The sequence below is a fragment of the Dermacentor andersoni genome, chromosome 2 (genome assembly GCF_023375885.2).
Source record: "Dermacentor andersoni chromosome 2, qqDerAnde1_hic_scaffold, whole genome shotgun sequence".
NCBI lineage: Eukaryota > Metazoa > Arthropoda > Arachnida > Ixodida > Ixodidae > Dermacentor > Dermacentor andersoni.
The window spans coordinates 207,832,671-207,843,847 of NC_092815.1; the positions used below are offsets into that span (position 1 = coordinate 207,832,671).

The 11,177-nt window shown below is 49.0% G+C and overlaps 1 protein-coding gene across 1 annotated transcript; it reads left to right on the top strand.

The window, feature by feature from the left end:
• Positions 1–5,700: 5,700 nt before the first annotated feature.
• Positions 5,701–10,372, top strand: LOC126540186 (solute carrier family 13 member 2-like). Its single transcript, XM_050186973.2, has 2 exons — positions 5,701–5,781; positions 8,533–10,372. The coding sequence occupies exons 1-2, from the start codon at positions 5,765–5,767 to the stop codon at positions 9,923–9,925; spliced, it is 1,410 nt and encodes a 469-aa protein (XP_050042930.2). The 5' UTR covers positions 5,701–5,764; the 3' UTR covers positions 9,926–10,372.
• Positions 10,373–11,177: the final 805 nt, after the last annotated feature.

Below are 11,177 nucleotides of genomic sequence, written 5' to 3' on the forward strand. Positions count from 1 at the left end.
GCACGCGTCATCATCATAAAGAATACATCAACTGCTTTCTGTTATTTTGGCTTCAACATGAGGGAGAACTACTCGGACGAACTTGTTTCTTCCACTTAAAGAACGTGGCCTTGGACTGGTCCATTTATTTATAGACAAACTGTATCATGTTCCTTTCTCTCCGTGATTGAAAAGATGGGCTTTTACGCACAGTAATTCTAACGCGCTCACGTAGGTTGCTTCCTGGTCTATTAATTGCTTGAGAAGATATGCATGGTGCTATAACTGGATGCATATGCGCGGGGTATTCTTGTCGTATGCTGCAAGTTAGATTTTCCTTGGGATATTTGGCCAATGTGTCAGAAAAACGACGTTACAAAGGTCGTCTTGATGTTATGCTCCCTACACCACTGTACCATCTAACATATTTTAGAGAGCCAGGGGGAAATCTACTCAAGAGGGTAAAAAAAATGCCCGCTGCTGCTGTTAATAGTTTTTTTAATCTACACTCAAACACATTGCATGTTAAAATGTGGCTCCAACAAAAATAATTTTTTTGCTCTCTTGACGACTGGCCGTCTTTGACGTAAACAAAAAACTTAAACCATTGAAGAAGTTTTCTTAGATTAATGGTCAGCAATTTTTCACTGGGATGTATTTCAGCGAACTATTAGAACGGAATTGCCACTGGACGAACACGGTATGCGATTGTAGCGTGACCAGAAGACAGACGGTATTCCTCGTGATTTAATAATGCTTCTGGGCCTACACAGTTCGTGAAAGACCCGCATGCAAGTTCATGGGGCTGTTATTAATGCCTGTTCAGTGCAAGTCAATTTTACTAAGAATGAAGTTCATCTTAAAGAGGTGTTAGGAGTCATCCCAGCCAGCCAGAGTGGATCACCACTTTTTAATGATCTGGTAATGCTCAGGAAGCCCTAATACGTGTCAGCCAACGAAAGGCTCATGCATTTTACCATTGTGTAATTGTTTGCTCAGCAAAAAAGACAATAAAGAAAAGAAAATGCGTTCGTGGCATTCGTTAGGGCATCGGACTTCTCTTATGCGGGAAAGAGACAAGAGACGACGCACCTTTCGGAAGACGTACTTACTTAACGTTTTCGGCTGGTCCACCAGCCGAAAACGTTAAGTAAATACGTCTTCCAAAAGGTTCAACGCCTCTTTCCAGCATGCATATATATATATATATATATATATATATATATATATATATATATATATATATATATATATATATATATATACGCTCTCTCATGGCATCCAGCTCGTTTTCCTTCATTTTTCTCTATACGCAACTTTTCGCACGCCGGTCACTTCATTGTCCTTAGAGCGTGCTGCCTAATCCGCGCCACTTAGAAGAAAACCCGGAGTCCACCCGTTTCAACTATGAGGCCTTGGTGCCTCAGCTCGCTGCCCGATTTGGCAACGGTCACCATTAGCGGTTAACACAGCTGAAACATGTGTGACAAGATTGACGTGACCTTCCAGAGCGAAAATCTCTCAAGAGAGGTACTTCCTGGCTTTGCTAGTGTCACCATGGACACCTTTGTCGATGCAATGCATGACAATAATATACAATGCTTCGTACGGCTGGCTTGCCCGGCAAGCATTCCAGCAGTTCTTGCCGTCGGTCTTGAGGCGAAGAAAATTAAAGCCATGGCAATGGCCCACCGAGCATGCATTTCATCTTTGCCTATACAAGCGCCAATGGTCCACTGTGCTGCCTTTGTCGGGCTTCGTGTTGCTTGAGCAAAATTTCAAGCTGAAAAGCTTGAAATTCGCCTCCTATTTTCCCTCATCAGTCCCTGAATTTGCCTTCTCGCACACCATCTTTCCATTTCCACCAACTTTTAAAGAGAGACGTTTCATGGAAATGGAGTCCGGGTGCAGACGCTGCCTGCAGACCGTGGGCATTACCATGAATATGCACCTACTGTCGCTCACACCGACGCTAGAGATAATGGCCACGGAGCTGTCCTGCTACAACCAATTCGGACGGACAAGAGAGACCGGTCGCTTATGCAGGGTGTCTACGAAGTTGACATTCCCAAATTCACTGAATTTTCCACGTTTTCCCTTAGAGCCCTTGCAAAATTTTCTGAGTGACACACAACTTTGTTATATGTCAAGACGGGCTGACACAATGTCACCCGATGCTGTCACTCTCAAGTGAGCAAGCTAAAAAATTAAAAGAACGGAAGGGGAAGGGTTAGTAAAACGCACAGCGAACAACATATCTTCGAAATGAATGGTAAAACCTGTTGCAAGTTGAGTGGAACATTTTCAAATACGAATAAAAATGAGATGCATACAGAAACAAATATTTTCGAATACGAGCCACTTCTATCATCTGATAGCGAGCTCATTGGTATGTTACACAAACTTTGCCATAAGTGAAATTCTCTCTTAGAATAATTACTTTGTTTAGCGCAAAACCACGGACACAAGAAAGACGACAGGACAAGGCTATTTTTCAGTGCACTCGGACGTCCTGTCACATGCCATCGATGGACTTCTGGGATGGGTGCTGGTTGCACGGCGGACACGGTGATCTTCTATGCGTGCCGCTAACATCGTCGCCATGGTCCACGTCGAGCCGCAGAGGACGAGCCTACGAAGGGCCCCTAGTCCACCTGCCACAGCCGTGGTTTTGCGCAAAGCAAAGTAATTATGGATTCGCACCAACTAGCCCGCCAACGCATTGTGCTAAACCATCTCTCTTAGCGCCTGGAAAGTCAACCTCAACTGTCTTGACATAGTCTCAGCCTGCGCTCACCCGCCTCAGTGTTGCGTTTCACTGCTTTAAACAGTATATTTTGGTTTGCATGAGGGACACCTGCAACTCGGCGCCAGCCAACACTTTGTTCTTGCAGCACAAGCTCCTTCAAACAAGCGGCGGCACACTTCCTTTCCCGTTAATTCCTGAATGCGTCGGTCCTTTCTGTTCTCGTCCACCTTCCACCGCGCGTTCGCCTCACGGACCATTGAAAGGATCCTCTTGGTCATTTGTATAGTCAACGTCCGATTTTGGGGCTCCCTTGAGGCCATGAAAACGTCCGAAAAATCGGGCAGTCCGGAAAAATGAATGTATGTCTGTTACTGTCCTTAAGGGCTCACGTCGCCCCAAGCACGTCTGAAAAAGCTCTGAAGGTCTACCAGTACACTTATTAGGTACATTGGTGCCCGTACTGTGACAGAAGACGGTGGGTGCACGCGTGCATAATTAAGGAATACATACTGGGCCCCGTGACTATTGCCCCTTTCCACACGTGTTAAGCTTCACCGCCATGCTTTGTGTATGCTTCACCGCGTAACATTCTTCTATTGAGGCACATCTTACTTTTGAAAACCGGCATAAGCATAATGCAACGCGTTGCGCTTTCCGAGCTTCGAAGCCATTAGCGAGGATTACAAAAGCGGAGTCGGCGCCTATGCTAACAGCGGCGAATTGCTAACAATGGTGATCGACGAAGTAGCTAGGCCTAACGTTACCGCGGTGGTGGCTACGGCTTGCCAGCGGATCTGCGTGCGAGAGCGCCGGTTCGAGGCGGCGAGATAATCAAAATGGCGGTGGTCGTGGCTTTGAATAATGCCGTTTCGGACATGCGGTTACGGTAAAAAATCTGGAAAATAGGACGACGAAGGGTTGTTGCGTCCCAAATTTCATGCGTTCTTATATATACACTCTATGGCGTGCGTGGTGGTGCCACGAAGCCGTCCGAACTATCGGGCATTTCCCGAAATTGGGCGTCCGGAAAATCGGTCGTTGACTGTACACTTGCAACTCCACTAGCCGACGACACTGCGTCAAAGACGATTCGTTACGATTCCTCTCTACTACTCGAGCCAGCATTAGCGCGACTTTCGTTCCCTTTTAATAAAACTACGAATAATTTTGATTGACATATAATAGCCACCCCGCCATCACCACCGCATGAAAAGTGTTAGGGAACCACTCGTAACACCCTCGATGCAAAAAGCTGACGCGCATGTCTTACGCTCACGCAGGTGAAACACTCTTCCCACCTACGGGGAGTTGGGGACCATCCGTGACGGCCAAGAGCAGCAGCCATGATAGAGCAGATCGCAAGTCCGGAAGACGTCTCGTTGACGGACTTTGCGCGGCACGGGCTGCCCGACCGCTACAAGACCATCGGCTTCTATGTGCGCGCCTTCGCCATGTACGTCATCCCGGTCTGCCTGACGCCGCTGCTGTGGCAGCGCTCGGCCGAAAGCCACTGCGCTTTCATCGTCCTCTACGTCCTATTGCTCTGGCTCTTCCAGGTATACACCCGCACCGCATCTGACTAACTGACGGCTACCGCATGCACGAGCCGGTAGTAGCACAGATCCCGCAATCGCCAAAGACGGCTCACTTGCAAATAGCTCCAAACGGTGGGACATATCAACAAAAACTCCTCCCACTCTCCCGATAGGGAGACAGAAACGCAAGGGATCTGCCATCCGCTAATATGAAGGCATAAACTACGTCACCCTTTTACGCCGACAACCTGTGAACAGCAAACACTCCGTTAGACATCTGGGCTTATTGCTGCAATTTCGAGTCAAGACAAATAGCATTGTGGCGTCGTCTCTGCCTCACTCACCGTTTACGTCTGTGCGCAAATTTTTGTGTCTCTGTGGTAGTTCGCGCCGAGGCCGGCTTGATCGGCACGTTAGGAGCTCTTTCTTTTTTTTTTAGTTCATGATTCTCATCACGTACACTGGTCAGGAAGTCCACTCAGTGGCAGGCGGTCACTTAGGTCACTCAGATAGGTCCCTAAACTATCCTTGTCATTAGAGTTAACTTTATTTCTCCCTTGCGTGTGAGCATTTGGCATTAACCTGCATTTGGGCATCAGTCCGTAATAAGAGCGATCGCCGTGAAAAGGCGACGACCGACGCTACAATTACTAATTGCAGACAGCAGTTACTAACAAGTTTCTTAAGTACCAGTCCACAGCCTTAGGTAGCACATGCCTGTCACATAGAAAGATGTACTTTGTGGTCGTAAACGTACAGTCGCCAACAATTGTTTGAAGTCCTTACTGTTCCCCCCCCCCCCCCCCCCCCAAAGACATTGCGCATAACGTTTGCGATACTGTTATGTCAAAACTTTATTCATTGGCATTGGGATATCATTTGTGCGTCTACAGCGACGCTCATGTCACTAACATGGAACAAAGCTAACCAAAGCCAATTTGCGTATCCGTTTTATTAACTACATTTGCCTATTGTTCATCTCTACTAATCGATGGCGACTTTTCCTTCATAATAATTATGTGCATTGCATGCCGCTTGCCAGAAGATGTACGCTGTCGTTTTCACTTCGGAGGTTGGTCAATGCATGATCGCAAACCAGTTCGTTCAGGTCAGCGGTTTTGTGAATGTGCACCCAGGTTTCGTAAGATAAACTAGAGAGCCAAAAACAGCAGTCACAACATGGCCTCAAAGCAACAAATGGGCAACTTAGGAACAGAAGCAACAGTCATGTCATTTTAAGGAGGTGGCGACAGCTCCATTTCGATGTTTGCGAACCTTTTCATGCGCAGTTAAGCAAAATGAATGCTATAGCCTGAACTTTAGAAAGTTGTCCAGCACAAATGCGCTGCAGAGCTCGTCATTTTTTGTCTTTGATATGTTTTCGCTTCTTTTGACGCAGTCTATCCCACCAGCCATCGTATCATTCCTACCAATAATTTTGGCGCCAGCGTTTCTGAATTACTCAAGTTCAGAGCTTCTGACGTACTACACATCCGAAACGATGCTGCTGTATATCGGGTACGTACCGCTTTCCTTTTATTAATTAGATGGCCCTTGTTTTACTTTGCAAAACTTATTTTACAATGTTTTTCGTCATTCGAATTCATGCCTGTGTTCCAACCATACGTTGCTACCAATCTAGTGCACTCTCGTACCCTCTTCAAATAACTTTTGTAAGGCTAATCTGAGAGGAATGCCTTCTGCGTGGGCTAAACTGCCGTCTATACAGCTATCTGTTGAACTGCAGCTAATACATTAGCTCAAATCAATGTGCAGCATTCTAAAAAATAAATATATGTTTTTAAATTGGCCAAAATTGAATAACTCAGTCTACAACGTCGAGCGTCTTAAAAGGCCCCTCACCAGGCCCCATAGCAAATTTTGTTTATACGCTGGGAGTTCTTACGGTCCTCTGTTACGTGTTCTGCCGCGAAAGGCTTTCAAATCGGCTCGTTAATAGCCGAGATAGAACTATTTCAGTGCCGCGAACCCAGGATTTCAGCAGGCTGGCTCCACTGTCAAGCAAAACGCTCTGTCCACTCGCCCCGTCTAGCCTCCGCAAGCGAAATTCCTTCCCTGCGTTCTCCTATGCCGGACCTCGTGGATCGCGTGACACATACGTCCAGGCCCCGCCTTGATTCTTTTTCTCCTTGCTTTTTTTTCGGTGCTACGCACTTCCGCTGACGGCGTCGCGCGCGAGCTGTGGTCTCGTTCGCGCAGCGTACGATTTTGTTCGCTGTGCACAAGGAAACATGACTAGCGGTATAATTCAGCGCTACACGAATACTGAGGTAGAACAAGCGGATCAGAGAGCATGACCACGCGCTGGACCATGGTAGAAAATTGCATAGTTTCGGTACCTACGCACGTGACCGCACGACCGTTGGAACAAGCAGACGAAGTACACTTCTCTTGCTTCGGTGCGAAGTAAAACAAAAAGCATGCAGACATTACGTTCGTGTGTTTTATTATTTCTCTATACTTCAATTCAATTCAAGCAGCAGGTCGCATAGATAACAGATGTATTGATTAATTCACGAAGTAACGTGTCACCACGAGAGACGTCACACTGCGGACACGACTACGTAGGCGCAGGTACGCGAGTAAGTTATCCTTCGTCCTGGGGCGCGGCGGCTGCGAGAAGGAAAAACGGCGTTCGGTTTGAAATTTCAGATCTTTCCGCGGCGCGTAGCGATGTAATACTTTGTAGACACCATCGTTATCGCGCAATGTATTCTCTGCGCCTGTGAGCTCAAAATGGTCAGACCTGGTGAGGGGCCCTTCAATGAGATGCGTATTTACTGCAATAAGTCGTAACTTCCCTGCTGCAATATAGTGATTAGTGTTGCGGGGAGGATTGAAATACTGCTATTAGAAAGCGCATTTTAGAAGGAAGTACAATCTTGACGTTGCTGATTGGAAGGCCTTGAAATTCGGCTTGTCTTGCGAAATATTTTTTAGAGCGCAGTTCTATGCTCCCGTTCCTGCATTGAGCGCTGGCGTCGTTCCTCGGCGTAACCCAGCGAACTGGCACAGCCAGCATATGAAAGAAGAGCGCGCGAGGTAAAAAATGAATGGGGCTGCAGAGAAAGCATGAGGCGGAAAGTAGAGGAGGAACGGAGGGGAACGGCCTGCGCATGCGCTGAGCTGCCGGCAGTCAGGGCATCCGCAGCCGCGTGGGCGATCTCATCTGCGCTTCCGAGTGGGGGGAGGGGGGCAGGGTGGCGTTAGGTGGGGAGGGCTACGCTTGGCCGCGGCGTCAGCTGCTGAGGTCTGTCCGCGGTACCACTGTGTGTGACGGGGATCACTGCTCCTGCAAAGAGCAATGACGAGCGTCTACGAGTAAGGCTCGATGTGACGCTCCCTTGGGTGTTGCCACTGCTGACACTTACGGCACGATTTCTCCACGACGAAGGACCGCTGTCGTCGTTGGTGGAAAAAGCGTCGTGCCGTGCAAAGCTGGCTGTGCGGCGACGACGGCTACGATATGACGCCAGAGTAGCCCGCGTCGTCCGTATGAAAACAAAGCGCGCTACTCACAGCGTTCTCTTCCTAATATAAGCCGTGTACCTAATAATCGCAATACAATATATTGACACGCGAAATGAAAATGCGTATTCAAATCCTAGACACCGAATTGCGCTGATGTATTGCAATGAAATTCGACAGATGGGTCGAAGGGGAAATCTTCAAAATTTCTAGGTAAGACAGTCAATAATATGTTCGCTTGCAGCTTTGCCTCTTCCCCCCAAGATCGCACATCCGCAATTGAATAAATGGCAGATGGGTTAAGCGTAACTGCTTTCTAAAAATATGGCGCAGTATCTGTGATCTACGCGATGGCTTGTAGGAAAGCGAATAAATTTTATCTTGCAAGTCAGTAAAAATATTCGGCTGTAATAGATTACGAAGCACAAACAACCCTTATTCGTGATATTTTTGCCTAATAAGAAAGCCAGTCCCATTCGAAAACCAGGTTAATTGTTTCAACAGTTTTCACAACACCTATAGTATATAATTATAAATACCAAGCTGCACAAGAAGCAAACTTTCATTTGCAAGTTTCTGTTTATCACGTGCGCAATATTTATGGTCTCGTGTCAGCTCCTTCCTGGGATATTTTTTTCCTTACTGAAATTAATACGCAGATGAAAGGTCTCTGTTTACAGAGAAAGCCGGCATAATATGTGCTTAGTTCTGTCCTTTCTTTGAAGGATGTTTTGTAAACAAGTTTATGAACGCACGTAACACTGGCCACTCTCCTTACAGGTACGCTCTCGTCGTCCATGGTGTCGAAGCGACCAATCTGCACAAGCGAGTCATACTGACGTCCCTGCTGGTGTTTGGGGGCAAGTCAGGCTTCATCATCGGCGGCTTCGTCATCACCACCATACTTGTCTCGATGTGGACCAACGCCGTGCGCACCGCCTCCATCGTGCTGCCCATCGCCATGGAAGCGCTGCAGCACATCCAGGACAACCGCTTGTTTCACGTGCTCGAGCTGCGGATGCGCTACGTCCGCCGTACCGCGGGCATCGGTACACCCATCATGGAGGCGCGCTACCTGATCGAAGGCGGTGTCGTCATGCCGGAGGTGATACGCATCCTGAGTCAGTTCTTCACCGTCAAGAAGGGCCTGCTCATCGGCATCTCGTACTCTGCCGTGCTGGGAAGCATGGGCTCCGTTGTCGGCTGTGGCGGCAACCTGTTCGTCAAGGCCTTCCTGGAGCAGATGTACAACTACCGCCGCATCACCATCTACCAGTGGGTTCAGTGCCATCTGCCCCTGACGGTGCTCTGCTCGTTCACGCTGTGGTTCGTGCTTTCCGTGTGCTACGCGAGCGACGTGGTGTCGAGCGACCACATCTCCAAGCGAGCCTTCGAGGACATCATCTACCGGCACTTCGCCGAGCTGGGAGCCGTCAGCTTCACCGAGGTGGCGACTATCATCACCTTCCTCTGCATGGCCGCGGCTATCGTCGGCTCGCACTACTACGCGGAAGCGTTCGACATCGAGGCCGCAGAGTCCACCTTTAGCGAGACGGCGTGCGTCTTCTTCTCGGCCTTCGTTCTGCACGCGCTGCCGAGCATCTACAACTACCGACGCGGCCGGTTGCGACGCCGTTTCCGCGGCCAGACGGCGCACGACGCCGTCAAGAAGATCTCGTGGGCCTTCGTCATCACCATGGGTGCGGGCGTGTGCGTGGCCAAGCTCATCGTGCACTACAACCTGCAACAGTTCTTCGACTGGCTGCTGCCGCACCACGTGATCACGTCGGCCTTCTACTTGCAGCTCCTGGTCGCGTTCTTCGCCCTAGTGCTGGCCGAGATCAACAACTCGCTCAACAACATCGTGATCTTCGCGCCGCTCATATGCCACATTTCGGACGCGCTCAAGGTGCACCCGCTCTACCTGCTCATGCCGTTCACCTTCTGCTGCTACTTCGGCTTCGTGGCGTCTACTGCGACGCCCGTCACCGAGTACGTCACCGACTACGGGGACTTGCTCGAGGTCGAGTTCATACTGCCCGGCATAGCCATGAAGGTCGGCTGCGCGCTCATCGTGCTGCTCGCGTACAACACTTGGTGCTGGGACTACCTCTATCTCAAGGAGGCCATCGGGCCGCTTACCAAGCGGAACCAGACGGCCCCGGAGGCCTAATTCCAACGAGCCACATCCATGCCCTTTCAAGACATTTGCGGGGCTCGCCTCCTCTGTTCTCGAGCTTCCTGCGTGTTTTGCAAAAATGTGTTTTTGTGCATGTGTGTGTTTTGGAGGGATTACACACTATACCTAGTATATGCGCTGTGTTATTTTTTTTTTCTCGCTGTTTCTAGAGTCGTCACGCGTGCCCGTCGCCCGAACGACGCTACTGCGCATTGCGCGTGCCGGCTCCCTGCGAGTTATTCGGTCGCACGAAGCTTCTGCAGGACAATACGGCCTGCAGCAATTTCCCTTGTTTTAGCATTGTGGTCCGCGTGACGTCCGGCTCACCTTCCATTGCATAGTGACCCGACTGCGATCGGTGGCGCACTCCATACACGGAACTTCCGATAAATGCAGTGCCAAGAATTCGGAGCCGCATAAACCGCGTCTTTCATTCCTGCAATTAAACCGACGTTTCAGTATTGTTAGAATAAACGTTCGCTGTTTATATGAGAACTTTAACGCGTGTATTTGGTGAGTTCCTGGTGAACTATATTTTGGTATAGGTTTTTTTTTTAAGGTACTGGACAAACTAACGCCGCAAGAAGAGGTTGACCTAAATGTGCTTTCGGAACGGCGTTACAAACTCGACATGCTCAGGAAAAGCACCTAGGTTCTTCCGTTTTTATTAAGTGTCGGTTTTAATGCAGTCGATAAAAGATTTTATTGTACAACGTGCAGAATGCCTCTGCTTCGCTGTACATATACGCCCACCGTTCTAGAGAAAGAAAATAATTTTGTTGAGGATAAGGAACGAGCCCAAGCCGTCTGGTCTTTCTGCTTGGGCGGAGAGTCCCTCAATCCGGGGCTCATGCGACTGCTTGTCTCCTAGGCCCGCCACATCAGCTTGTGATGTGTAGATCATAAATGTGATCGCTTTGGCGCAAACAAGGAAGGACGGAAGCGAACAAGCAGAACACTGGCTCATGCAGGACCTGTGGGTCCGAACTGAACAGCATGGCTTTCCACTGGTCGATGGTGTTCGTTGGAGAATTCACGAAGGCGGGTCAGTGTGCGGGGACATTCCCATGTTGTGTGGTAGATCGAGGCGTAGTCACCACTGTGAGGACATTTGTACGAGTGCTGCGCAGGGTGCATGGCATGACGTAGGCTCAGGTATGGATATGCGTCCGAATTTGGTGCCGTGTCACAGTGTCTTCCCTTGAGAGGGAACGTTACCTGGACCTGGACGAGTTCGTTAATTTTG